Source organism: Stigmatopora argus, chromosome 22 (assembly GCF_051989625.1).
Source record: "Stigmatopora argus isolate UIUO_Sarg chromosome 22, RoL_Sarg_1.0, whole genome shotgun sequence".
Taxonomy (NCBI): domain Eukaryota; kingdom Metazoa; phylum Chordata; class Actinopteri; order Syngnathiformes; family Syngnathidae; genus Stigmatopora; species Stigmatopora argus.
The window spans coordinates 4131960-4158149 of NC_135408.1; the positions used below are offsets into that span (position 1 = coordinate 4131960).

Consider the following 26190-nt stretch of genomic DNA (forward strand, 5'->3'; position numbering starts at 1 on the left):
ATGAAAATGACATCCAGCAGAAGTTTCTGCCTTTGGAAATAGTATAATGCTGTGGCGTGGTTGACATTGTCATTTATACATCCAAATAAAAGCATATTTATTTTGGACTTAAATGAATTACCTGCCAGCAGCACGGTGGACGAGTGGTTAGCACGTCTGCCTATGAGTTCTGATATCGAGGGACCAATTCCTAAAGGGTTTTGAGCTTCCTGTGTGTAGCTTGCATGTTTGCCTCTAAATGTGTATTTTGTTTATTATGTATAGTATATTATTTTATTACGTGTATGTGTATCTCTATGTATGAGTGTGAGCTTGCACGGTTGTATATCTCCTTGTGACCTATGATTGGCTAGCCACCAATTCAGGGTGTCCACGCCTACTGCCCATAGTTGGCTGGGATTGGCTCCTGCACCCCTGCGACCCATGTGAGGCTAAGCAGAACGAAAAATGAATAAATCAACTGCCAAGTGTTTGTGTCAGTATAAAAGGTAATGGAGCAATTGAGTTAAAGATAGCGGTCATGCCATTCCTGATAATTCTAAAATTGCGTATGCTGTACGTGTTTAATTATTTATCATTCCCATGTTGCACTAGAAATCTAATTTGGGCTCGTTTTATAAATGGCCATCAGCTTCAAATGGTCTTAGCTCTATTTGTTTGTTTGTCACAAATTTCTAATTTAATGACTAATAATATGATAATCAAATCACTGAATAAAAGTGTGAGAAGGCTGAAATGAAAATAAACGTCACGCAACATAAAGGAAAGTTATCAACAAGTATGCCAAGCTTGAATGATTAAGAACATTATCAACTAAGATGATGATTCAAAATCATGAAAAATCAAACAATTCTCTTTCACTTTGTCCTTTTCAACATGTCTACTGAAAGGCCTGAAGACCCACCTTTTTTATTCAATATGCTTTGTGTATTATACTGTATATGTTTTTTTAGGCCCAGACAAAAATCCCCTGAAAACCTCAAATAGCTGGAATACGTACATCCCACCAAGTCGTTGCGGGGCGTTTCCATGCTACGACAATGCCAGCGCAAACATTTGAAACCTTAGTAGGTAATTACATGACCACTTTGTGCCTGCCACACACCCACTCATCTCAGAAGAGCTGACTGACTGAGTGACATCATGGTTCACCACCATCGTGAAAATGCAAGGTCATTATATAATAACCACTTGCACGCCAGGATCTTGCTAATAGTCAATCAGATTTCTTTGGCTTTTTGCAGGGGCCAGCAAAAATGACTCACCTGAATAGCTTAATACGTGGCATTTTCATAAATCTGATAAAAGGACATTAAAGTCCCACTGTCCATTCAGGCGGTACTTTACTGAATTCCATCGATAGAGTGACAACCCGTTGTCCTTTTGTTTAGAAAATAAACCAAAATGCGTAGAACACAGTTTTAATCCCATTTTACTGTTGGATAAAGTCAACGATCATTGATTTTTTTTCTCCTTTTTCCATTTCGGCCCTCTGTTGAAATCCTTACCTTTGGCGTTATTGGTTTCCCCTATGGAGAAGTAAATTGTTTCTAAAAATATTTTCACTGCATGATTTTACAGTTACGGACCAATGTGACTCATTGATCATGATGGTCAATGTCATTTTTGTAGTCCCTTTGACAAGATTCAATCATTTAATCAGTGCATGAAAACTTATGGTGGAGTGGAGACTTATATGGGACAAACATGATCTAAATATTATCCTTCCAATGCACAATTACTGTAAATATGTTATGACTAGAAAAGGAAAGGACACTTGTTTTCCTGTATGTGCCAACTTCACCCTTTGTGTTGACGCTCTGATACTGTGAATGGATTCTGTATGAACCCCTCCTCACTAGCAGAGCCCATCAAGGCAATTTATAGTGACTTGTACGCATCTCGTCTTCCCTCTCGCCTCCTTCCGAGGCGGCCTCCTCCCACCCGTGATGAAGCACACTTGGCCAGCACCTCCCAGGCAGCCTCGGCAGTCATGTGCCTTTGTCGTCTATTCCTGGCAACCTCACATGTTTGATTGGTCACACTTCTGTGTGTGTGGGCTCTGCATGTCCTGTGACTCAGGTGCTCAGGGTGCCCCCTGGAGACAGGGGGAATCATGACTAGTCCCACATGATGATGACAATGATGACGACGACAAGGATGATGATGATGATGATGATGGCCAAGTCGCCCCCAATCTCCAAACCCCCTCCCACAGTTCTTTGGCTTCTCGGACGTGGATCGAATTGTACCCTGTGCACTTAAGAGCATCGCAGGGAACTGCATCCACCACGCATGGTAACAACCGGCCATCGCCTAGCAACGCGTGTCCTCTGCCCCAGGAGGAATTCGGTGGTCTCTGCTGTAGTTACACCTTGCATTTCCGGGAGGGAAATCAGCTTTTTCTTTTCAGCCCCCAGCTCCCCGACACCGCTCCAACGCCGCACCTCAGCTACATTCCAGCTGGCTTAGCTGTTTTTGGAAGGAACCTTTACGAACGTGTGCAATTTTCAACCAAAGTGAAAAGGGGGAAGAAAAAGTCAATCCCATTCAATGAAAAAGGGAAGCGGCGATGGAAACGCGGGGAGTGGAACTTTTATTTTTACATTGAGTGTTTTCCGTCGCGGCTGAGGAAATATGCCATGAACTCGCGTGACCTTTTCCAAAATGCCAGGCTTAGAAGTCAACCCCCCCTCTAATAACGAGCCTTTAACGAGCCTTTGTGTGTGAAGACTACGTCATCGCCTCTACGTGCAACTGCGTGTTTGTTCCTCGCTCGCCTTCCACGCCTGTTCCCACAGTATTCCCATGACTCCCCCCCCCAATTCCCCTCAGGGCCCAGTCTCCACCAAAAGGCAGAGATGCGTTGACGAGCGGCAAGCCGCTTTAGCCCACCTTCCTCACATCTGAGAACCTCTGTGAAATCCTAATCCCCTGAGCAGGGTGAAACGCGGGCCCAGCTTGCCTGACCTCTCTGGTTGCCATGGATACAGCGCACTATAAATAAAACAGAGGGGCTTTTTTTCCAAGCAGTTTGGCAGGGCTTCGTGGCCTGCACGCTGGTGGGTTTTATTTTCTCTCTCCCGCTTCCTCTCGCCCATTCTCTTGTTACCTATCGCTTCATTCCCATTCGACGCTTCCTTTCACTTCCACTCTTCATCATTGAGTGTCCCTCTTCCACTTCCCCGCCTCCTTATCAGAGTCAATTCATTCAAGGCCTCTCAAACCATAACCTGCCTGTTGCCTCTATAATGCCCTCTTTAGTTTAGCACTCCAAGCACAGCGGTGTCTTGAGATATGAGTGACCCCCACTTATGCCTTTTTAGTGAAAGGCATCATCGGGAGATTTTTATTTGGGGGGGGTCACTGCTGAGTGTAAACTTGAGAAATAAAGGTGGCAGTGAACTCAACTGAATTTACAGTTTAGGAGAGAGTGGAAAATGACTTAAAAAACGAGCTTTAAACTAATTATTGCTTTAAAGTTGATCTATAAAACTAAACAGCAAACAAGAAGTGTACACGTATGTAAAAAAAAGCCAAATAACTACAACTTGATTGAAAACATTTTGCAAACATTTGAATTTCCACATAAAGAGTAAAACATAAACAGTAAAATAACATGTAAAGTGACAATGACATGGTGGCACCTTACTGAATAACAACAGTTGTGATTTTTTGCTCGTGTCATCACAATGAATTGAATTGAATCAAGATAATGAAGCATAAATTGTTAAAACTGTTGATGCTTTATGTTTATGAGTTGCATTTCTATAATTAAAAAACAGACGCTTACTAATTGGTCACTATTGACGGCAAACTATGGCGGCCCTGTGGCTGTCTGGTTAGCACATCGGTCCACCTATGTGGAGTTTGCATATTGTCCCTGGGCCTGGATGGGTTTCCTCCGGGTACTCCAGTTGCCTCCCGCATTCCAAAGACATGCATGGTAGGCTGGTGGGACAGTCTAAATTGCCCCTAGGTATGAGTTTGAGCGTGATTGGTTGTCCGTCTCCTCGTGCCCTGCGATTGGCAGGCCAACAATTCAGGGTGTAGCCCGCCTTGTGCCCGAAGTCAGCTGGGATGGGCTCCAGCACCCTTGTGAGGATAAAGCGGTTCATAAAATGAATCAATGAATGAATGAATGAACGAATGACAGACGACTCGGAGAGCTGGCGTATTATCGCTGCCAAGCGTTCCCCGTTCAAATGGCTTCAACATATTAGTCTCAGACCAAAATAAACTACCATTTTAAGTTTCCAGCGTAAATGTTGTGACTGAGCCCTAAAAAGAAAGACGGGAGTTATTCCTCAGCCGCAGCAGCAGAGAAATAATTTGGTCACGGCCGTGGGAGGTTGATGGAAGCGCGAGGAGTGCGGGGGAGCAAGGCTTTGAAGGGAGTTTGGGGTTTGACCGTCTCGCTGTCGCGCAAACATGCTTGACACTTCATTCCTTTCCAGTTAATGCGGAGCCAAGCGCGGGATGTTAACCCTCCGCTTGCATTTGATGAGCCGCACCCACTCCCCACAACACTTCCTGACTTTCTAGCTGTCCATGGCAGGAGAAGACTGCCTGGTAGAATGAAACACGGGCAAGGGACTATAGAGAGATGCTTCTACTGCAACGCTGGTTGATACATCACAGCCTAGCATCGGAATGCCAAGCTTCTCCATCTAGCAAAGTAGCCAATTCATTGAGACTTTGAACAACAAAATCACGCATAACCCATCCACAAAAGTTAACTTATTTACTTTCTATCAGAGTATTTCTTAACTTGACAACACAATATCTTACATTGGAAGAAGCTTTTGGTACCTCTGACCTCCTGTGCTTAAGTGACACCAACCCTCCGACCATGCATGTTTTTGGAATGTAGGAGGAAACTGGAGTACCCACAGAAAACCCACGAAAGCCAAGGGAGAACTAGCAAATTCCACACAGGAGGACTGACCTGGATTTGAAGCAAGGACTCCAGAGCACTCAGTCGCCGGGCCGCCCCCTTTGCGAAGTTCAAAATAAATTGTATTGTTTGGAGATATACAAGCACTGTACATTTCGTGTGCGGTCGTTTGGTCGCCGTCTTTTGGTCGCCGGTCTTTTGGTCGCTGTCTTTTGGTCGCCCAGACCCAAACAACGGGCACCCAAAAGACCGGCGACAAAACAAGGTAAAACAACACGGTCTACGCATCAATAAAAGCCAACAATGGCCCTGAGCAGTTTCACTGAGCGGACGTATGAGTGTATAAGAGTTTGTATGTACATGAGTTGTCCCCTTAGGAAAGGACGTAGGTCAGGGTCTTAACAAGTTCTCCAACAAAACATAATAAAAGTACAGGAAATTTGGAGCTTTTCTTTAGCCTAATAATTAATAGGGCATTAAGTATGACTAAATAATAATTCACAGTTCGTATTTAGGGAATTTGAGCAACGATTTAAAATGGTAATTATCAATAACCTTCCAGGCGACCAAAAGACCGGCGACCAAACGACCGAGTACCCTACATTTTATGCAAAATGACATATCCATTTTGTTTCGTGTACATTTCAATAAAATACAGTCAATAATCGTAAACTCATATTGATTGAAACAGCAGTATTTGCCGCGTCGATCGGAGCGACACGAGCTGAAGTCAGAGTCCGTGGAATTTAGGGGTTAGTCCAAAGACATTTTCCACATAGAAATTTCATTTCCCAGGTGTGCTTGACGTCCTGACTCACATCATCTAGTGATATGGCTACTCCGACTCCGTGTCCAGTGTGAAAAGCCCACTGCGCCAGATGGAGTAGCCGTCACTTTGATTAGAAATTTTGTCCGTCACATGCCAGACTGAGGCCTAAGCCACATTTCCTCTATAAACGACGCACCGCCCTGGCACCCGCAAACATTTCATATCGTTGCCTTGGAGACGGAGGTCACATGAGAGAACCGACCCTCGCGTCTGGGCGCTCGGGTGACATTCCCGAGGATTAGAGTCACGATGCTGCGTAAATGTGAGACGCCGCCCTTGGCGAGAGACAAATTCCGCCTAACTTAACGGGGCCGGGACGTGGACGGAGCTTAGTTGGAACGCAGGGGCTGAGCGTGAAAGCGTGGGCGTACTGAGAATGTGAGCGTTGACGCATTTCTGGTGAGCATGGAGTTAATGCAAACGGGGCTGTGGCAGTCCTCCTGCCCCTCAGCCAGATTAATCATGCAGGAGAGACACAGCAGGGCCCCCGTTCGTTCCGCCTCAGGGCGAAGCTGTGCCCGCATGCTCTCCGTATCACATGGCCCTTGCCCCAAGGGTGGGACGGAGGGGGCGGGGGTTATTGACGGCGTGCCGGAACGCTACAGCACGTAGCGAGGCTTTTATTTCTTTTCTCCACGGTTCCTTTTTTTTTTATCCCTTCTCTCATCCCTGTCTTTCTTCTCTTTCCTCCATTCGCCCATCTGTGAGCGCAAAGGGGAAAAAATGGAGAAACAGACGTTACGCTCCCCGGCAAGGAGACAACAACAGTGTCCTTTTTTTTTTTCTTTCTTTTAATCTCTCTCTGGAGGGCCCTGACGACAGCGACGGCCTGGTTCGGAGCGCCATGAAGAGGGGTAGTGTGTCGGGGGCGGAGGGACGTGAGGGGAGGGCCGCTGAGGCGCCGGCCGCAGATATCTCTTGGAACGGAGACCACGACGTCTCCGCACGTCAGGGAACAGCTATGGCCATTGTTTAGCCTTTGGGGCGACAGACACGGCGGCTGGGTTATTTGAGTACTTTTCCAATACTGCCGCGTGACTGTGGAGGAAGGAACGTAATGTGTACTGCCAGAAAGTCTATTCATGGGGAATTTCGGATTTACAATCAATTCGAACTGGTTGGGTTTGCAGTGAATCATTATATTTCACCATTGTTGACGCAATACAGATTCATTTTAAACTGTGAGGGGCTTGCTCGGAATGATCATTCCATCGCGTCCAGTTTAAATGGATTGGACTTCTCTTACTGTCAGTGGCAAGGGGTTGATTTTTTTCCGTATCACGGATCCACGTAAGAGTAGCGGGGGGTTGCTGGAGCCCAGTGGCGGGCCGTCAGGTCCTTCAAGGCCTTCTCTGCTGGCCTAAGAAATATCTGAATCATATATTATATTTTGTCCATCAATACTTATTAAATAATTCCAAATGGTCTGTTAGCTTCCTTTCCCCCTGGTTGCACTGCTTCCAGAAATGTGTTTTCATATTGAAGCATTTAACCAATCACATTTCAGCCATTATTTGTTGCCAGGGTCAGAAATCTGCCTCAAAGCCTTCACAATCAGTTCTGCGGGCTCTGCTGCTTTAAACAAGCGTCAATAAGAATGTTGCTTTAACCAATCAGATTTCGAGTTGGCAACACCACAATGTATTGTCGCGGGCGTAGGGATACGTCATTGCCTTGTTGCAGGCGGAGGGATACGTCATCGCTTTCACCAACTATGAGGCTAGTCATTAGCCAGAGCTACCAAACTGTATTTGGAGCGGGCTGCACAAGCAAATATATTGTTGTGTTGATTTAAAGTCATTTTCAAGACGGACTATGCCAGAAATACGACAGGACAGGCTCCATTTTCAGCATTAGCTTCGATGGCGATAGAAAAGAAGGAAGAAAAAAAGGAGGATGGATATTGTGTACAGTTAAAAATGATTTTTGGTGAGTAAAATATGGCTATATTCCTAAATAATATTTCAATTGTGGGCCAAGTTCTGATATCTGAAAAGCTCCAGTGTTTGTATTTAATCACTAAATGCTGCTAGGAAGTGGATTTTACCCCATTTGTGTGCATTAATTTATTGATTATTTTTTATGTGTCGCAGCTGTAGCTGCAGTCGAGGTTTTATAGCCATAAAATAGTTTTTGAGGGTTGGATTGATTCGTTGAAGGCGCTATGAGAAAATGCACGGACCGCCACTGCTGGAGCCTATCCCAGCTGACTTGGGGAAAAATGCAGACTGCACCCTAGACTGGGCGCCAGTCAGCCGTAGGGCACACAGAGAGACAGAGGACTATTCGTACTCACAATCATACCGCCACCAGCGGGAATCGAGTCCGTGCCTGCACGCACCAAAGTCAGCCAAATTGAACCATGACACCATCAGGCGGCTCTTTCCCATTTAATGCTTTCAAATTCTGGGATGTAAATGTTGACAATCACTCAAGGTCAGACTTGCGTCATAGGTAGGGTGCATCAATTTGCCGACATTAGCGAGTTGGTAGGATAATTAGTCCACATTTGCAAGCCTGCGCACAGCTCCATCAAAGCATGAAGGCATCAATGTGTGAATTCAAATTCCATTTTATACACCGGTTCTGTACAAGCAGTCAGGTCAATGGCTATGCGTTCAGAGAAGCATTTTGCTGAGGACTAATGATCTGACATATGCACAAAATGAAATCAAATGGAATAACATCATGGCATATCCCTGAAATTCCAAATTGTAAGTCTATATTTACATGTCTAAGCTTATTTCAGCATTCTAGATTCCATAGAAAAATCTTTTCTGGTGTCATTAAGTGTGCCGCCTGGTTGACATCAGCAACATTGACTGGATGTTTAACTTCTAACATCCTTTTCATTTTTTATTGTGTTCATTAAGGATGTAATAGAGCTGAATATGGTATTCATATTGACAGAGTTGGTATACATGAGTTAACCATACTTTGATGCGAACTACATGATTTGACCGATTCCATTTGGAAAATGAGTTAAGCTGATTCTGGAAATTTATTTCTAGTCTTGTGTGTAAACCTGGCAACCCACCAACAGGCTATGATTCAGACGCAAGATCTAAAGATGATAATGTTGCGATTGAATATTTACCTTCAAAGCACGAGTACATTTAGAGTTTTATTTTTATTGTATTTTTTTTTAAATATATCCATTTATTGCCTCTTTGAATCAACCACACGGGCTCGACAGCCAAAGTGCCTCAATATAGTACACACTGCAAATAGTCCGTTACAAATCATTGTCCCAATAGAATATGTAGAAAAAAAGTAAAAAACACACCTTACAATTGTTTAATATATCACTGAGACGTAACACTGAGCAGAGTTGGATAATTTGCCAATAACCATCAAACAATCAATCAATGGCAGGCTAGGAAATCTTTTAGGCACAGTCATTGGTCCTCAACTGGCCGCACTGTGTCAGGGAGTCATGTAAAACAACGCAAGTCTCAGTGAGGTGGCTCCATTAAAGCAAGGATCCCTCTGTACCAAATTCCACCACAGAAAATACTCAATTAAACCACACATGACCAAATGCAAAGTATCAGAAGACGAATGTGACTGTAACATGAGACATTCAAACATTTCCTTTTTTGTGCTTTGGTAGTGATAACAAGTGTCTCCATTGGTCGAGTCGTCCCTCTAGTGACTCAAACTCAACAATATCGTCCAGTGTCGTTACACTCAGGCTTGGGATTACCTGACAGAAGAAGTGGTGGCTACGCACAAGTGGCCGGGTTTGGTTGGGAGAGGAGGCTTTGTGCGCGGGGCGGGCTTTGGGGAGTTCGGACTATCAACACTGAAGGTTTTCATCAGCTGGGCCACACGGCCCCGCCCGGCATTGGGCGGCGTGCTCCCAGATGTGTCCACCGTCATTGAGGATGTTCTGCCGGGTGCTTCTACTTCTTCTGCACCTAGAAAACAGAGATGATGTTTTAGAAATGTACCATAGGCAGCAATGAGGTCTATTAGGTTCAGCTGTAACTATAGATTAGTGATAAATTATTATCGGCGCCCTGCAGGTCGCTTGAAGTATCGGAGAGTATCGGATTTGGTCACAAGAATGGATCTGATCCAATAGTCTTGTGTGTTTTGAGTACCACCGTGCTTTTCAGCTGCTGTAAATCAAAACATTAGACCAGGGGTAGGGAACCTATGGCTCGGGAGCCACATGTGGCTCTTTTGATGGGTGCATATGGCTCTGAGCTAAAATATGGAAACTGGTGGTGAGAGAGCCGAGTCCCGAACGCTTAGCGAGTCGGAACGCAGCAACAGGAACGTCACGGCACTGTGGCATTCATTTTTTTTCATTAGAGTCTTCTGCATCCATTCTCTCATTGATATTCATTGATTAGCAAGAGCGTAACAATGTTGTCAAAAGAATTCAGTGACTTTATATACTTTAAAAGGAGTAAAATGACTAAAAAATGCGCACATTTTCATGTATTTTGACTTTTAAATTGTGAGTATGGCTTTCAAGGAATAATATTGGAAAATAGGAATTGTTTTTGGCTCTCTCTTTCAAAAAGATCCCCGACCCCTGCATTAGACAAACATGTCTGCTACTTGTCTTTAGAAACCAATGATAGTGACAGAGAATCGTATAATATTTGCGAACAGATCTTTTTTTTTTCAGGAGGTACTTCAATGGAAAAAGTATGATTAGTCATTTATAAGTTCCATTATTTTTACTGGTCTAAAAATTCGCAAAACATCCATAAAACTTACTGACCTGATTCACAACTTTTATCCCTCCACTTGTACGGAGGTATGCATACACCCATTTCCCACAATTTCCTTAGAACACCTCAGGGAGTATGAAAGTGCCCAAAAAGGTGAAAATATTCCCAAAATACATTAAGAAAAAAGCAAATAAAACTGCAAACTGGGCCCGATTGTTATTAAAGCCCGAATTCTTTCATCGACTCTATCGTTTCCTCTTTCCAAATACTGTGAACACGTCTTTCTTCACTCCCATGTTGTTTTGTTGTTTTCTTTTCCCTTTCCTCCTCCCTTCATCCCACTCTGGCTAAGCAGAGGTCATCTTCCGTGGAAGTGCAGCGGGGACACAGCTGGCTGTAGTTTGTGTGTGTGTGTGTGTGTGCTGGCTGAGGTAGTGTGTTGGGAGAGGGTGTAATTGAGGGAGGAATGGAGGGAACAGGCACAAGAGAAGGGAGGAGGGAGGCAATGGAGAGCAGACAGACGCTGCTCAGACACCAGAAGGCTTGAGGAGCCACATATTTTTAGCGTCATCCCCGGGGGGACGCAGATATGTGAGAGTGTGTATGTGTGTGTGTGTGTGTGCGTGCGCTCAAGCAGCCTCCACGTACGCAAAATAGAGCGACAAGCATGCGTCTCCGTCATTGGGGATTTGAAGAGACGCATTCTCACGCCACACAACAACAACGCCGAGCCGAGCCGAGGCTCACGCGGCCCTCCTGCTCGCCAATTCGCTCGGGCGTGCGACCAATCTCCACTCAGCCGCTCCCGAGGCCTTCTCTTTGAAAAAAAAAAAATGAGCATGCGAAAGTAGGTTGCGCTGTTTATTTTTGTTTACGCTTCACCTTACTTGTTTTTTAGCCATCCCACCCCCTCTTCCCCCCACGCCGCCTTCCTTTGACCTCTGACCCCGCCCCCCGGTTTCTGTGTTAATGTCCTCGCCGCGCTGCGTGGGCCAGCCCCTGATTGTCTCGTTGTGTTGTGCAGTCACCACGGAAACCTTGGGCAGGCTCCAGCAATTGAGGCTGACACACATTCAGGCACGCACCAAGCGCGCACAAGGCGGACACACACACACGCCGATTTGTGCACACGCATCCGCAAACGTGCACCGAGTGGCGGTCAGAGTGCGTTTTCTGTGCTTGGAGCCTTGGTGCAGGTCTGAGTGGAATACTTAATAAACGTGGCGACAGACAGAAAGAGGGAGTTTGTTTTTCAGCGTCAACTAAGGTGACAAAATAATAAATACAAAAAAAACACACACACAGTCTGCACAGCTTTAGTCAACCGGATAACTATTGAAAGGGAAAAGACTTGAATCCAAATAAACAACAAAGCATAGACAAATATCTGAGCTGAATCACTCTGGATTGATGAATAAATCTCAAATTTAGATCTCCCGCATGAAGGGGTGTTGGTGAAAGGTTGGGGGGGCGTGTTGTATAGCGCCACTGACCAGACTGGCGCTGAAATTAAAGACCAATCTATCTCTTTAAAGACCCCTCGTCAAGAGAGCGTAAGAGGAAGGAGGTGGGGGAGGCAGAAGTGGGGCAGAGGGCAGAATTCCCAAGCAGCACGTCTGTGGACAGAAGGGCAGGGTGTGCGTGCGTGTGTGCGTGCGTGCGTGCGTGCGTGCTGAGGCCCCTGTCACTTATCAGCACGGGGCTGAGCGTCGCCCAGGGCTAAAGTCGGGAAGCGGCGCAGGAATGTGCGTCCTTCCCTCTGAAGGTGAGGAGAGAAGAGAGGAAAGCCGACCCCGCCAATTGAAAGAGGAGGGAGTTATAAACACCAACGCACACACTCACACACACTGTTACAGACGGTCCACATCTTTGAAATACATTAATATCACCAAACATCAACACACAAAATGTGGTGGAATCAATAAAAACAATCTCTTCCGCTAAACTGCAAAAAAATGTAAATAGAAACAACCGTCAGTTAATGTGTACTAATAAGGGGATGTATTTATGTTCGGTTTGTGGAGGTTATCAAGTATGACATTTAAAACGGGGAAAAACAAGTGAAGTTTTTTTTCTTCTGATTTCAGTGAGCAAGCCATTTAAACAGTGGCTATAATTCACATGGCAACATGGAATGATCGGCTTGGGTGGGAGAAGATTCAATGACACTTTCAAGCGACAGCCAAACTACACAGAAGCACTACTACTGTGCCGAAACACCCTTATTGGTTATGGCTATCATTTCCAAATGCAAAGGTAAGCTGGGCTTAATTTACTCCTGTTGAATGCACAGTAGTTACCTTTTGATTAGCAGCACTGGTTTTGGTTGTTCTAGCAGCTTTAATGACTATCGTTGTGGTCCACTTCCGGTTGTCATAGTAACAAAAGTCAGATTTGCGGCCCTACCAGCAGTTCGGTGGTGACTTGGAGATTCGATTTGAAATTGTTGTGACCCCACTCGTTACTGAAAACATTGATCTCTCCCCATTGAAATGAAGGGTACTCGGACGTTTCGTCGAAAGACGTTTGGTCCCTGGACGTTTGGTCGACAGGACGTTTGGTCGACCGGACGTTTGGTAGAACGGACGTTTGGTAGAACGGACGTTTGGTAGAACGGGCGTTTGGTAGAACGGGTTCGCGAGTCCCGAGGTTTGAGTCACGAGACTTTCATTTGTTTAACCCCAACCCTATTCACTCAATGTTAAATAATAGTCATTAAATCCCTATTCACCCAATGTAAAAATCTATCAATTGCATGCGAACCCGTTATACCAAACGCCCGTTCTACCAAACGCCCGTCCTACCAAACGCCCGTCCTACCAAACGCCCGTCCTACCAAACGCCCGTCCTACCAAACGCCCGTCCTACCAAACGCCCGTCCTACCAAACGCCCGTCCTACCAAACGGCCGGTCGACCAAACGTCTTTCGACGAAACGTCCGGTCACGGAAATGAAGGATTATGTCAACAATCAACAAAACCTGACCCACAAAATACATGGCTGTGATGTTTTTAATTATTCAACTAGCATCCTATAATAATATCCTTCCTACCAAAATTAAACATGTTTGCTTGAATCCAAGCCATACGCCACATAATACTTAATTGTTATGACTAATTGTGAATTTTTTTCACTTGTTTCAGGCATCTTTTTTTATACCAGCGGCTCACGCGACAGGTCACTCTTCCTGCTTTCAGGAAACAGGAACGGTTGTCACGACCCGCACGCAAAGACAAACAGCTGAGGCATTCCGTGCTGCCGGCCACCTCTTCCCCTTGCAACCAGCTTCCTGCCATTGTCAAGGACAGACACTTGCTCAGTATTCCCTGTCCGCTGGACTTTTTTTCAGCTCTGCGTCCAATACGTGTCTACCTCCAAACCTGCAGCTGTTCTTCTCCCTAATTTTCATTAGTCATTAAATCAGTTGACTATTGTATGGTCATTATTTACCACTTCATAACTATGTTTTTTTTAATAATATCAATTCCTTGGGAATTTTTATTCTATAGGCTCGACATTTGGAAAAAACAAACATTTGTTGCAGGGTGAGTATTCGTCCAGCAGAGGGATCTAATGAAAATACAGTGGACTTTTGACACACTATCATTGTTTTCCACTGGATGGTGCTAATTTCAAACTGACTCAAACAATTGTTTTGAAGGACACTAGCATAGAATTTTGAAAAAGGAAGACCATTAAAGTGCACAGATTGATAAACAGGCGTAAATTCACATTCACCCCTATTGATAATTAGACATTTTCAATGTGTCTTTTGGTGCAGGAGGAGTACCAAGACAAAATTCACTATTATTGTCACCTGTAGCATCCCATTTGATTATATTCCCAAACCATAGTTTGGCTTTACGGACTGCTGCTACTGGTCAGCGTTCAGATTCAAAGTTCTAATCTATAGCAGAGCCATGATAAGAAAGACCCGTGCTGGGAAAGATCGCAAATCACAAACTGCATTCTCTTTTTTTCCGTTCCAGGCTGGCCTGGTTTGACTTGCCACTCCATAAAGATTCCGGGAGACTGAGGTACTATTTGGCCAGCGTATTAGCAGGGGAAAAGGGAAATAAATCCTTCTCCAGCTGCATTACGGCAAAACTTCGCTCAGGCTCACCACTCCCAGTTCCGGAGACGCATTGACAACATGTGGACGTGCTCCCTTTTTAAGTCACGCTACTGTGCTGAAAAATGTGTATGGCTATTTTAATCGAAGTATTTTACATTTTTATTAATTCAGTCTGTGAATTTGAAACAACCACAAACAATGTAAACTACTGTGTAATCTATGTGACAGTGTAATGCATTACTCAACTTTAGAAAATACATATTTTGTAAAAAAAGTCCAATTTACAATACTGATGAATTTCCTCTTTGTCCTGCTCTCTATTGCCAAATAGTAAAAAGCAGGTGACCCATTTAATTAACCATGATGTGCAACCCGTCTAATTCAAAATCATGAACAGTTCAAATGACGTAAAGTGGTACCTCAAGCTTTTTTTGCCGCATCTCTTTCGTCTAAACAGATATCAACGAACACTGAACGATGTATTCAGACGAGTTTCGACCAGGAAACGCACAACGCGCATGCCCGGGCAAAAAGAGGGCTTTCTGGGTAATGAAGTATACTCGTGCACACAACACCGCCCAATTTTAGTTATATTAAACACATTTTATTACTATTAAACCACTAGTTATGTGTTACTTTGTTAATAGATGGCGAATTAGAAGAAATAAAACATTTTTTCCAATCCAATATCCTGTTTTTGGTGTTTTTTCAGAGGGTTGGAACGAATTAACGCCCCCACCCCTCTCTGTCCGTCTCTCGCTCTCTTCCCCCTTCGAAATGCGTCTAATTTTACTTCTATTAAACACATTTTATTACTATTAAACCACTAGTTATGCGTTACTTTCTTAATAGATGGAGAATTAGAAGAAATAAAACATTTTTTCCAATCCAATATCCTGTTTTTGGTGTTTTTTCAGAGGGTTGGAACGAATTAATTTGTTTTTAGTTCATTTCAATGGGAAACGTCCGCTCGAGTTACAAAAAGCTCGACATACGATCTCAGTCCCGGAACGGATTAAGATCGTATGTCGAGGTACCACTGTACATGTATAAAATTGATATGCAATGTGTTGTGTTAGTTAGGACAAGAAGGAAATTTATGTTAAAAAAACTTCTTGGAGAGTCGCAGCGAATTACTTTCCTGTCAAAATATATCAAATATTTATTGATGTCAATGGCAGCCAAAGAGTTTTTTTTTTTAAGTTACGGAGAAAAGAGTATCAATGGATTTCTATGGAGTATTTTGAGTTACAAGCATATATGAACTCATGAGTCACGCAATCATGTAACAAATTAACTCCTATATAAAAGAGGTGTTTTACTTGAACCCTTTTAGCCATCCAAAATGATTTAACACTTAAAGGGCTATGTGTCAATGCAGGGTGAACCGTCATAATCCCAACCCTACCCTTTCCCATGATGCAATGGTCACTCACCTCTTGCTTGTAGCAGCGGCTCAATCTTTTCAAACCTTCGTGACTGCGAGTCCAGTTTGGGAGTCACCACCGTCGTCTCACTGTCTATTTTTAGGGAAGGAGATGGCGCCGTGCTGGACTGCATAAGATTTGCGAGGCCGGGTCTCGCATTGATGGACCCCGGCGTCACGCTGGCGATTGCCGGCCTCACAAGGACAGCGTTGGATCTCCTGGGAAGCCTGGGTTGGATGGTTGTTTCCTCCTCAGTCACGCTGACTGTCTCCTCTTCCTGCAGAGGAAACAAGACATTTAAAAACATTGGAGGACGACTTTCGGGGTTGACAGCTATTTCGTGTACGGTTGCATCCCTGTCACGATTCATCAAATTGCCCTTCTTTTCACAATAGTGAGAGCACAAGGTAAGGACACAGACCAAGTGATGACCACTGATTAAGGCTTTAATTATGCGTAGGAGGAAAATTACGAGGCGACATGGAAATCTAGCCCATTTGCTAATCTTCGACGCTAATCTTGCGTCAGTATAATCATCAGTTTTGCTTCCTTGACGTGTAATCGGGCGGACCAACCTACAGAAGGCACTAAGATGGCAGCAGTCAACCCATGTTTCTACAAAGGGGACCGATTTTGCAGTGGAAATCTCCACATTTATTTGTCATTTTCCTTCTGTTTAGAGAACTAGGCTAAAAATAATCACTAAATAACAAAATTCAGTGACAACAATTATAATTTACTACTCACACTGCTGCACTTGTCAAAAAACACATTTAAAATGGCATTTAATCCATCCCAAGGTAAAAAGTTTATTTTGAATCCATTTGTATATGATACCAATCATAACATCCCACCTGAGAGCAAAACTAACAACTATAAAACTAATTTGACAACCCAAATGTAAACAATTTACATGCGGGTTTCAAATTGTCTTTATTTTGACGCTATTCGGTAGACCAGGAAATTCCCCTACATTATCACAAAAAAATATGTTACTTCAATCAAATAAAACCAGAATGTCTCACATGAATATTGTGTGTAAATTTGGTGTCCGCATCCTTCACGCACCATCAAAGTTAAAGGTGCTTGCAGAATTCATCGTTTTTTACCTTTTACGATACAGCAGTTAATTTTACACTTGGTTGATAGTTAAGTGATCAACTCCCCTCAGCAGCCTCCCTCTTCACCACTTTAAAAGCCCAGACCGCCTCCCACAAGAAAGGTCGGAGAGTTTTACAAATAGCGGTCAAATTTCATGTGATCCTTCAACATACTTAAACATAAACCTGTACAGAAACATAAAAAATGTGCAAGGACAAAGATAAAATTTTAAAAAATCGTCATTATTCACAAGGATAGGGACAGGACCCTGTCACAGAGAGTGAAAATCCATGCACCTGAACTGCCACAAGATGGCGGCAGAGCACTACTTTGTTCAAAACTCCTCAAATCACTCAACATAGTTCCTTGTCTGTTTTGGCTTCCACGTATGTACAGAATACTGTCTAAAAAACTGGAGGATCACATGAGATGCTACAGATTTGGTCTGTGCCAAACCCAGCTCAAGCATTCATGCTAGATGCATCAGTGTGGTCTGAAGAACAAATGAAGGGGGGTTGCTTCTGTGGTAGATATAAAAATCACAAAACAGCGATCTCAGCTTGCCCAGAAATCCTCCGGGGAAGTTCCCGCAATCCCATCCATCTGTGAGGGACGTGTCCCTCTAATTCCCTGATCAAGTTCATCAACCATCTGTTCTAGGTCAGCCTAAATATCCATTTCTCACTTCTCTCCTTTAGTTTCTTCTGCCTGCTTGTGTCACCTCCACACATTTGGATGCAAGGAACATAAACAAGTGTGGCGTATTGAAAGTCATGCTCCCCCTGGCTTGGGCGGGGGGCAGTTAAATTCAGCTGTTCCGAAGGCAGAAAGCTATGAAGGGGTCTTGTTAATGCATTAGGGGGGAATGCCGGGGGAAAGACGATATGCAAAGCGGGGACCAGTGGTTTCCCGTAACGATGACGGAAGTGGGGATGACCTGATGAGACCCCTTTTAAGCTTTTTTTTCTTAAATCAATTCCAGGAATAGTAACAAATTCTCATCAATTATCGCGTCTTAAAAGCTCAATTGTGAATTTATCATTGGTACCTCGTGTGCGGATTCCGATGGTGATGAATGCTCACTCACTGACACCTGTGGGTGCAACAAAGACATTACATGAGAGTTGGCCATAACGGAATCCCAGCACTGGACTCAGATTGACTTCAAGGCAATGCGCAAACTCACCGCCAGGGGGTGGAAAGTGTTCGCCTCCACGGATTTGGCCTGGTTAGGAAGAGTACATGTATAATCAGTTGAGTATGCTCAGTATTTGAAAGGGAAAGGAAACTAAGAATTGCTTGTAGCTACCTTAAGTTAAAATATAATTCTTATGCAATAGTAAATTGACAGGTGAAAATACTCCACGGAGACTCCAGACTTTAAATCAATAAAATGTTGTTGTTTTTATTCCATTTATTTTCAAGATGTTTACCGATCTGATGCCCATATTATCAGTAAAAATAATGCAAACAGTAAATGACAAATTATCTCAATTTTTTGTATTAAAATGGTGCCTGGTGGTACTTCCTCATACTTTGTTTACAAATATTACAGTTTCTCTAGAAGTAGTCCCACACAGCGAACATGTTTGTTTGATTTACAGCAAGCAGAATTTGCGATGTTGCTGAAATCACGTGAAAACTAGATAGGATCGGATCTTGCGACCAAATCCGATACTCCAAAAATAGCCGTATGGTGCCCCAATTCCGAGTATAAAATCAGGACATCACTAATGTGAGTGTCAGCTGGGAAAAAGCTGCCATTTACCAGCTCCCAAACAACAGCAAATGTGTAAGAAATTCATTCATTTTCTGAACTGCTTATCCTCACAAGGGTCGCGGGGAGTGCTGGAGCCTATCCCATCTGATTTCCGGACGGAGGCAGGGGACACCCTGAATCGGTGGCCAGCCAGAGGAGAACCATTCACACTCATACAGAGGGGGCAATTTAGAGTGCCGATCCAGCCTAACATGCATGTTTTTGGAATGTGGGAGGCAACCAGAGTACCCAGAGAAAACCCACGCAGGCCCACAGGAGGACCGACCTGGATTCTAACCCAGGACCCCAGAACTGTGAGGCTGATGCACTAACCACTCATGAAATGTTGAGATAAATCAAAATGTGAGCATTTTTATGACAACCCATAATGTTCAAGCTGTCAAAAAACAAACACATTCTTTTTTTTGGAAAGACATGGTTAAAAGAGAAGGCCCAATACATATGCTGCCACAAATTACAAAATCTGCAGCTCCACAAAAAGCACACTTTACAATATCACACAGCCATGTGCTTTGAATGTACAAGAGTTTAAGTGAGTAAGTGTGTCTTTTACTTATTGCCAGGCTAAATCGCTTCTAAACAAGAGCCATTATATACTTTGCAGTTTTCACATTATGCCACAGAAATAAAACTGGCATAAGTAAAGTTTGTAATGATGATGAAAAGAGATGGACATGTGCCTCGGAATGTAGCAAATGTGGCAGATGTGGCAACATTCATCTACTTCATCATCTTTCTTGGACCTTTACTTTATGAGCCCTTACCTTTAAATTCAAGGATATTCCAGGTTGTGTCCGAGAAGAAAGGTTTTCTCTATCAGCAGTGACTTCAGCATTTATTCTGCTCTTCAAAATGGTTTGATTGCTGTAACATACATTTTTAAAACGCATGAGCTTTTATACGAAGAAGTTAGGTACTGTATTTTCTCCCATATTGACCCCCTCCGCGTACAAGCCATACCCTTAAAATTGCCTTAGAAACGTTGAATTTTACGATCTCTCTCATATAAGACGCCCCCTGATTCACAATTTTCACCTCCATATTCATGTGTTTTGTCACGTTTAATGCAAGATACAGTTTAATTCTTTTCTTGAGTAAATTTTCTGTAGCGTTTTATCTGTATCTATTCTCTATTTTGAAATAAATGACAGTATTGGCCGCATTGTGTTGCGTTATGGCGATTTGTCTTTGTCACCTTGCAGTTTTGTGCATGTCAAGTGTAATTTGTGCACAAATAAACTGTAATCTTAATTCAGTTATCATGCTTTTGAGTTACAAACATGGCTTATATGCGAGAATATACGATAACTACAAATCTCATCTATAAATATTGTATAAAAATGTATTACATTGTGTTGTTCTGTGGACATGATGTTTTCTTTTCTGCCAACCCTGAGCAGATGAACTTGGAAGTCAACTCATCCACCTCTCCGATCACAATGACAGCCACATCTCCATCCCGCCCCAGCAGCCAGCTTACATTCTTGCTGTTGGCTGTGAGGAAACAACACAACATTTGGTTAAACAGACTGACCGCTCGCATGTTTGAGGCAAAATTCCAGAATCACGTGAAAATCCTGAGTCATATACGGAACCCTAGGTGACGAAACCCTGTGATTAATGATAAGCCACATATCTTTCTTTCTGATTTGATAAAATGATTAAAACATGCACATTTTCCTCCAGTGTAGTACACGATAGCTTTCCTTCATTTCAAATGATAAATATTGTTCCATTTTTTTAAATTAGACAGAATAAAACTTCATTACCCACAATCAATACGTGGGTAGGCTGTTATTCCCGCAATCGCTCATTCAAGACTACTTCTCGTTGGCAAGTGGTCGTGCGTTATCTTATTGTGAGGACATTTGTGTGCATCATTTTCGGAATATTTTAAAGGGAATACAACAGCAAACAGCCCATCGATAGCAAAGGTGAGGATGGAGGCGTGGCAAACCGCTAACCCGCCCAGAATGAAGGTAAAAAAAATGAAAACAAAATTAGAATTCAGTTTTGTGTAAAGTTACATTAAACGTATGTTTGAGTGTGTCTGTATATATTAATCCAAGTTAATTTAAATGTGTTTGTTCGTTTACGACGAGTGCGTTGTTGCCGTGGATAAAGTCCCCCCGAACACCACCCCCCGCTTCAGTGTATGTTGCTGTCTCTACCCTCCGCGAAATGTGTCTAATTTTACTTCTATTAAACACATTTTATTACTATTAAACCACCAGTTATGTGTTACTTTGTTAATAAATGGCGAATTAGAAGAAATAAAACATTTTTTCCAATCCAATATCCTGTTTTTGGTGTTTTTGCAGAGGGTTGGAACAAATTAATTTGTTTTTAAGTTTATTTCAATGGGAAACGTCCGCTCGAGTTACGAAAAGCTCTGCATACGATCTCAGTCCCGGAACGGATTAAGATCGTATGTCGAGGTACCACTGTAGTCGATTTTACATCACAAAACAATTCAAGAAAGAGTCAGCATGTGCTTTTGTGGGTTCATTTAATAATAATAAAAAGGGAATGAAACATTACACCCTCCCCCAAAACAGCTTGATTTTCAATCTTTAATGGTTACACTTCCTGTTGGCGGTCAACCAACTGTGTAGCTCTGTGCTGACGTGAGCACCCTCAGAATCAAGCTGACGCAGGTATGACAGTGTGAGTGTTAGCCTCAAATTAGTAAACCCGTTTTGCAAGCCTACCCAGTGGATCACGTTCCAGCTGGCAAACCCAGGAGCACTACAACAACACAGTAGTCAGGACAAAGGTTGATAAACAAGACCCACACAGCTGCAAATAAGGTGTTATTGTCTGACATAACTCAGAAGCTGTATTGGAAATCTGAACCTTGCTGCAAGCCACGTAGTACCATTAGGAATAAAACCTAGACATACGATTACTCAATCAGGTGGGAGCTTCAACACAGAGAAACGTAGAGCAGTGGTCCCCAACCACCGGTCCGTGGGCCAGTACCGGTCCACGAGCTACCAAGTGCCGGTCCGTCAGAGTAAAAAAAAATAACGTTTTCAATCTTGCCCTCCTACTTGAAATGAGAAATGTTGTTATAATAATAATAATAAATAATTGCTATGCTTGGGACTTGTTTTTTTTGCCGTTGTGGGTGTCGTCCATCCACCGACCCCCACCCCCACACAATTTTGTCTTAAGCTGTCGCCGTCCCCATTAGCTGGTCCACGAGACAATAGAAAAAAAGAGCTTTACCGGTCCGCGATGAGAAAAAGGTTGGGTACCGCTGACGTATTTATAAAAGTTGTTTTTGCTGTGCACTATTGTCTACTTTAGGCAGCCACAAAACACTCTTCATGGTCTGTCATCCCACAAAAAAAAACAGAAAGTAGCCTGCTAACTTACCGAACCCACATTGTTATTATTTTTTTTATCCTTGGTATAATTCTACCAAGGGCATTTCTTTCTTTTTTGTTTTAAATATTCTTGTGTATCATGGGGCCAAAACACAAAAGGCACAATTCCCCAATTTGCAACTGCCTTGAGCCTTGAGCAGAATAGCCCAAAGACACCATGAGACACTTTCCTATACGAATGTGCATATAAATGAAGTTGAGCTCCCCCACTCGGCTAAGCATAATTCTGTCTTTTGTGTTACAAACACATACTTTTCCTGTCAACTTCCTGCTTTGCCCCCCCTGCTAAATGTTTAAGGAATGGCTCACTTCCTGCTCTAGCCAGAGAGATGAACCATTTTGGCAATCTGGCATAGAATTCGGACTGAATAATATCACCCTGGAGTCTTCACCCGGCCTGCCGAGAGAATCATTGCTCATTAAAAAAGGGACAAAAAAGTACTGTCTTCTTCCTTGCTGCTTCTAGGCTGAAAAATAGGAAGTGGTTTGTTAACAGCCCCTAAGAAACACTTCACAGTACTGTATCAGTCACAGTTCATGCACGCATTTAGCATTTAAACCAAATGCATTATGAGTCCCAGGCTTTTTATTTGGTGTTCAGGCATGACAGTACGTCATTCGACCATAGAGAGAAAATGCAGATGAGTGAGATTCTGCAATGTGTCGAACCAGTTTGAGATTGAGAAGTGGTCTTGTAAATTCCAGTCTAGTTTTTTATTATTGCAGTGACTTGACGTCAGCAACGATGCTAGTGGGGATTTTTTATTTTCTATTTTGCTGTCACCATTTTCCGTAATAGGCGATTTCCTAATGTGTCAATGAGTGCAACATGACTGCCATGACAAAATAATCACCTTGCATTGTAGACTGAAACCACAGTGACTCATTTAAAAAACAAGCACATTCACGTTTCATAACCGATAGTGTTGTCAATTGCAAGTTAAAAAACACCAACCATTCATTATGTTATAAAAACTGCAAAAATTCCTAATAAGAGTGAATACAAAATGTTTATTGAAAATGTTCTTTACAAATATGAATTGTTAGCTCTGTTATGTGGAATAGAAATCGATCAGGTCTTTTTAAAAATAGTATGATGTGCAGATATGACTAAAACTGCTAGTTTACGCTGCATATTTATAATAATCATAATAAAAATATACGAGTAGTACAAATGCCATCCATTTTAGCTTTGTACCCTGGGAAAACTCAATTGCAAAGGCGTAAACATGTTTTCTACATGGCCGTGTCTAAAACAGCTCAAGCTCTTTTAATATGTAGCAGCTGCCGTCCATTGAGCTGCAGTTAGTTTGTCTGTGGTAAAACTTTAAACTAGACAAACAGATTCAAAACAAACGTGCTTGAGTTGTCAAACAGCTATTGGGATGATAGCGAACATGAGCGCCGTGCATTAAAGTCATTATGTTGAATGTTTGCGGTCTGGCCACAGCTTCTACGCTATCATCTATTATTAGAGGAAAAACAACTTTGCCAATATGTCATGAGAATTATTTGTATTGTAAACACTAAGAAGGGGGGCAGATGGCCACTTCTTATTAGGCTTTAGACCAGTAAATTCTTGTACTCCATTAAAAGTTATCAAATCCAACTAAATTGGTAATGTATATGTTGTCATTTAACTATTAAATATTTTTTTCCTGGCAGAGGTTGAATAAGTCTGTGTATATAATTGTTAAAAGGAATTCAAAAGAATAATAACCCTGTGTTTTCCTAAAAACACCCAGATTTAAATGCAAGTGCATGTATATTGATTATTATTTAAATCTTTTTTATACCACATTTAGGTATATAAGGGAAATATATAATCAATTGTAAAATATAAGCTTTGGGTCAAGTATCGTTGGAAAACATAGCTTTAAATGCTGTTAAATTGGTTTTTATTACCTTTTTTTGGCTTTTTCCTTTCACCTTCTCGCTCCAGTTTCTCTTCACGCTCTTTCCAACGCCGCACCTGCTCCTGTCGCATCTTTATAAACAGTGTCTTTTTTTGGTCCTCATTGAGAGCCTCCAAAACATCGGGGTCGATGTACATGTCTTTTAGGATCTGCTGCAGCATTGTGGCAGTTTGGATCGACGACAAGGGCTTCCACCTGGCTGAGGAGCAGGGAGGTAGTTTCTCCTTTCACCGTTCAACAGCGGCGCCTTTATAGTTGCATGCTTTCAAATGTCGATGTGCCAAAATCCTCCTGAAGGATGCTCCTCTGGACACGCTTCACAACTCAAGGCTCGTGATCATCCTCACTCGCTCAGTCGAAGAAGACGGGCTAAAACCGCTCTTCTTTGGGGACGGTTTTTCACACGCGCTGTGATGTCAATTTCCTGTCATCATCTAGTATCTGTACAAGGAAGAAAACAAGCCTTCTTGTCGTCTGTCATTCCTTCGTAAGTTATGAGAGGGTAAATCCAAACAGGCAGGCTAAATCCAGAATGGGAGGAGACTGTTTAAGAAATGGGACTGCTTCTGTCATTAAAAAAAAAGAAGAAGAAGAAAAGGCCAACCCTAACCAACACTTCTAACCATTATGCATTCACAACCAAACTTTTATCACTGGGAAAAGTCACTTATTTTAACCAGGTACTGATCTGGGAAAAAAAGTTACTTTTAACAAGGACATTAAGTAAAATCAGTCCTGAATCCACCCTCTTAAAACACACCGAAGAGACATATACATACACACATACAATGGCTACCACACAGGCACTAAACACTGAGGGAAAAGAAGCCTATCTCAAGACAGAGGACCAATGGATGCCATAAAACAGTTTAGGGAGCACACATGGAAATCCATAGAAAGGGAAGAAGACAGAGATGAGTTAAAATGGACTTTTTTTAGAGGTACTCACAGTAGGATGTAGACAGCTGCTCCACAAGAGCGTATGCTAAGTAAACTGAGAGTCAAGAAAGCCTCCTTCTCTTTGTGTGTATGGCTGGGCTGGTGACATCACAACATTCCATGATGTCCCGCCCTCCATCCCTCCTTCTACCAGCCCTTCTCTCCTCTTCCTTTAACTCCTCACGTAAGTTGCAACTGTCTCACGTGCTTGCATCAGAGTATGTTTAACGTATGTGAGAAAGTGTGTATTTAAATAAATTGTATATATTAAAAACCTTCACAGCGTTGCCCGCCCCTTTAAGAGTATTTGACGTCATCTCTACGGTCATTTCCACGCTTACGATGCTCCCCCCCAAAAAAAAGAAAACGGTTAATTTGTTTCCCCCCACGATCATTGATATTAATACATGTCACGTGTGAATACTATTAGAAACAAGGCCGCAAAAGGCCCCAAACAAATGTTAAATAGCTAATAATCACAGTAGTAGGGGTTGTTTTGACCTACTTCCGCATTGTTGTACACAAGCTAAATTTTTTTTTTTTTTTAAGTTGGAGCAAATCAGCAGAATCTAACACTAAAAACTGATATCCAGCCATTCCCAGTTTACATATTATTATAAAAATACGCAATCGTTAATTAACATCAAGTCCCACTGAAATCTGGATTATTAAAAAAAAAACTAATTTGAATATTTTGGAAATAAGAAAGCCTAGCTGGAGTACACGGTGTCGTTTTTTAAACCTAAATTGACCACAATTTAATGTTATGCATTTACTGATGATGTTATTAGATAAGTAGGCCACTGTAAAGAGATTATATTTTAAGAGACGTTTCATGCCGGTCGTTTGTAAGTAAACAGCGCTCTCTAGCGACCATTGGAAGAGTGGTGTTGTAAATTACGTCACTCCAAAAGACTCGGCATGCTTTACTGCTCACGTTGCAGATACAAATGACATGAATACCATGTAGTAAACTGGTTTCTTGCTTGCAAATATTGCACGAATACCTTGGATGATATCATTATATCCCCGTTTGACACGGTGTATTGATCCAACTGATTTTCTGGTTGAAGGACGCAAGGTGAAATTTGTAAATAAAACACCCTTGTGTGTTTTGTTTTGTTCTGCATAGGAATAAAAGTAGCA

At 42.6% G+C, this 26190-nt stretch overlaps 1 protein-coding gene and 1 long non-coding RNA gene across 6 annotated transcripts; one reads left to right on the forward strand and one right to left on the reverse strand.

Moving 5' to 3' along the window:
- The first annotated feature begins 7263 nt into the window (after positions 1–7263).
- LOC144068330 (uncharacterized) lies at positions 7264–15267 on the forward strand. 2 transcript variants are annotated; one of them, XR_013298157.1, is made up of 4 exons: positions 7264–7655; positions 12502–12670; positions 13558–13959; positions 14404–15267. It is a non-coding gene; the product is annotated as an uncharacterized LOC144068330 (long non-coding RNA). The 2 variants fall into 2 exon arrangements; XR_013298158.1 differs by lacking the exon at positions 7264–7655 and adding an exon at positions 10836–11261.
- LOC144068329 (uncharacterized) lies at positions 8101–25195 on the reverse strand. Of its 4 annotated transcripts, none has more exons than XM_077592774.1 (8): positions 25055–25195; positions 24095–24546; positions 20147–20291; positions 19562–19661; positions 18204–18242; positions 18066–18110; positions 15926–16193; positions 8101–9646 (listed from the first exon to the last, which is right to left on the reverse strand). In XM_077592774.1, the coding sequence occupies exons 2-8, from the start codon at positions 24264–24266 to the stop codon at positions 9429–9431; spliced, it is 987 nt and encodes a 328-aa protein (XP_077448900.1). In that variant the 5' UTR covers positions 24267–24546; positions 25055–25195; the 3' UTR covers positions 8101–9428. The 4 variants fall into 4 exon arrangements, with proteins under 4 accessions (XP_077448900.1, XP_077448899.1, XP_077448902.1 ...); XM_077592773.1 differs by having other exon boundaries at positions 24095–24671; positions 25055–25189; XM_077592776.1 differs by having other exon boundaries at positions 24095–24626; positions 25055–25166.
- Positions 25196–26190: the final 995 nt, after the last annotated feature.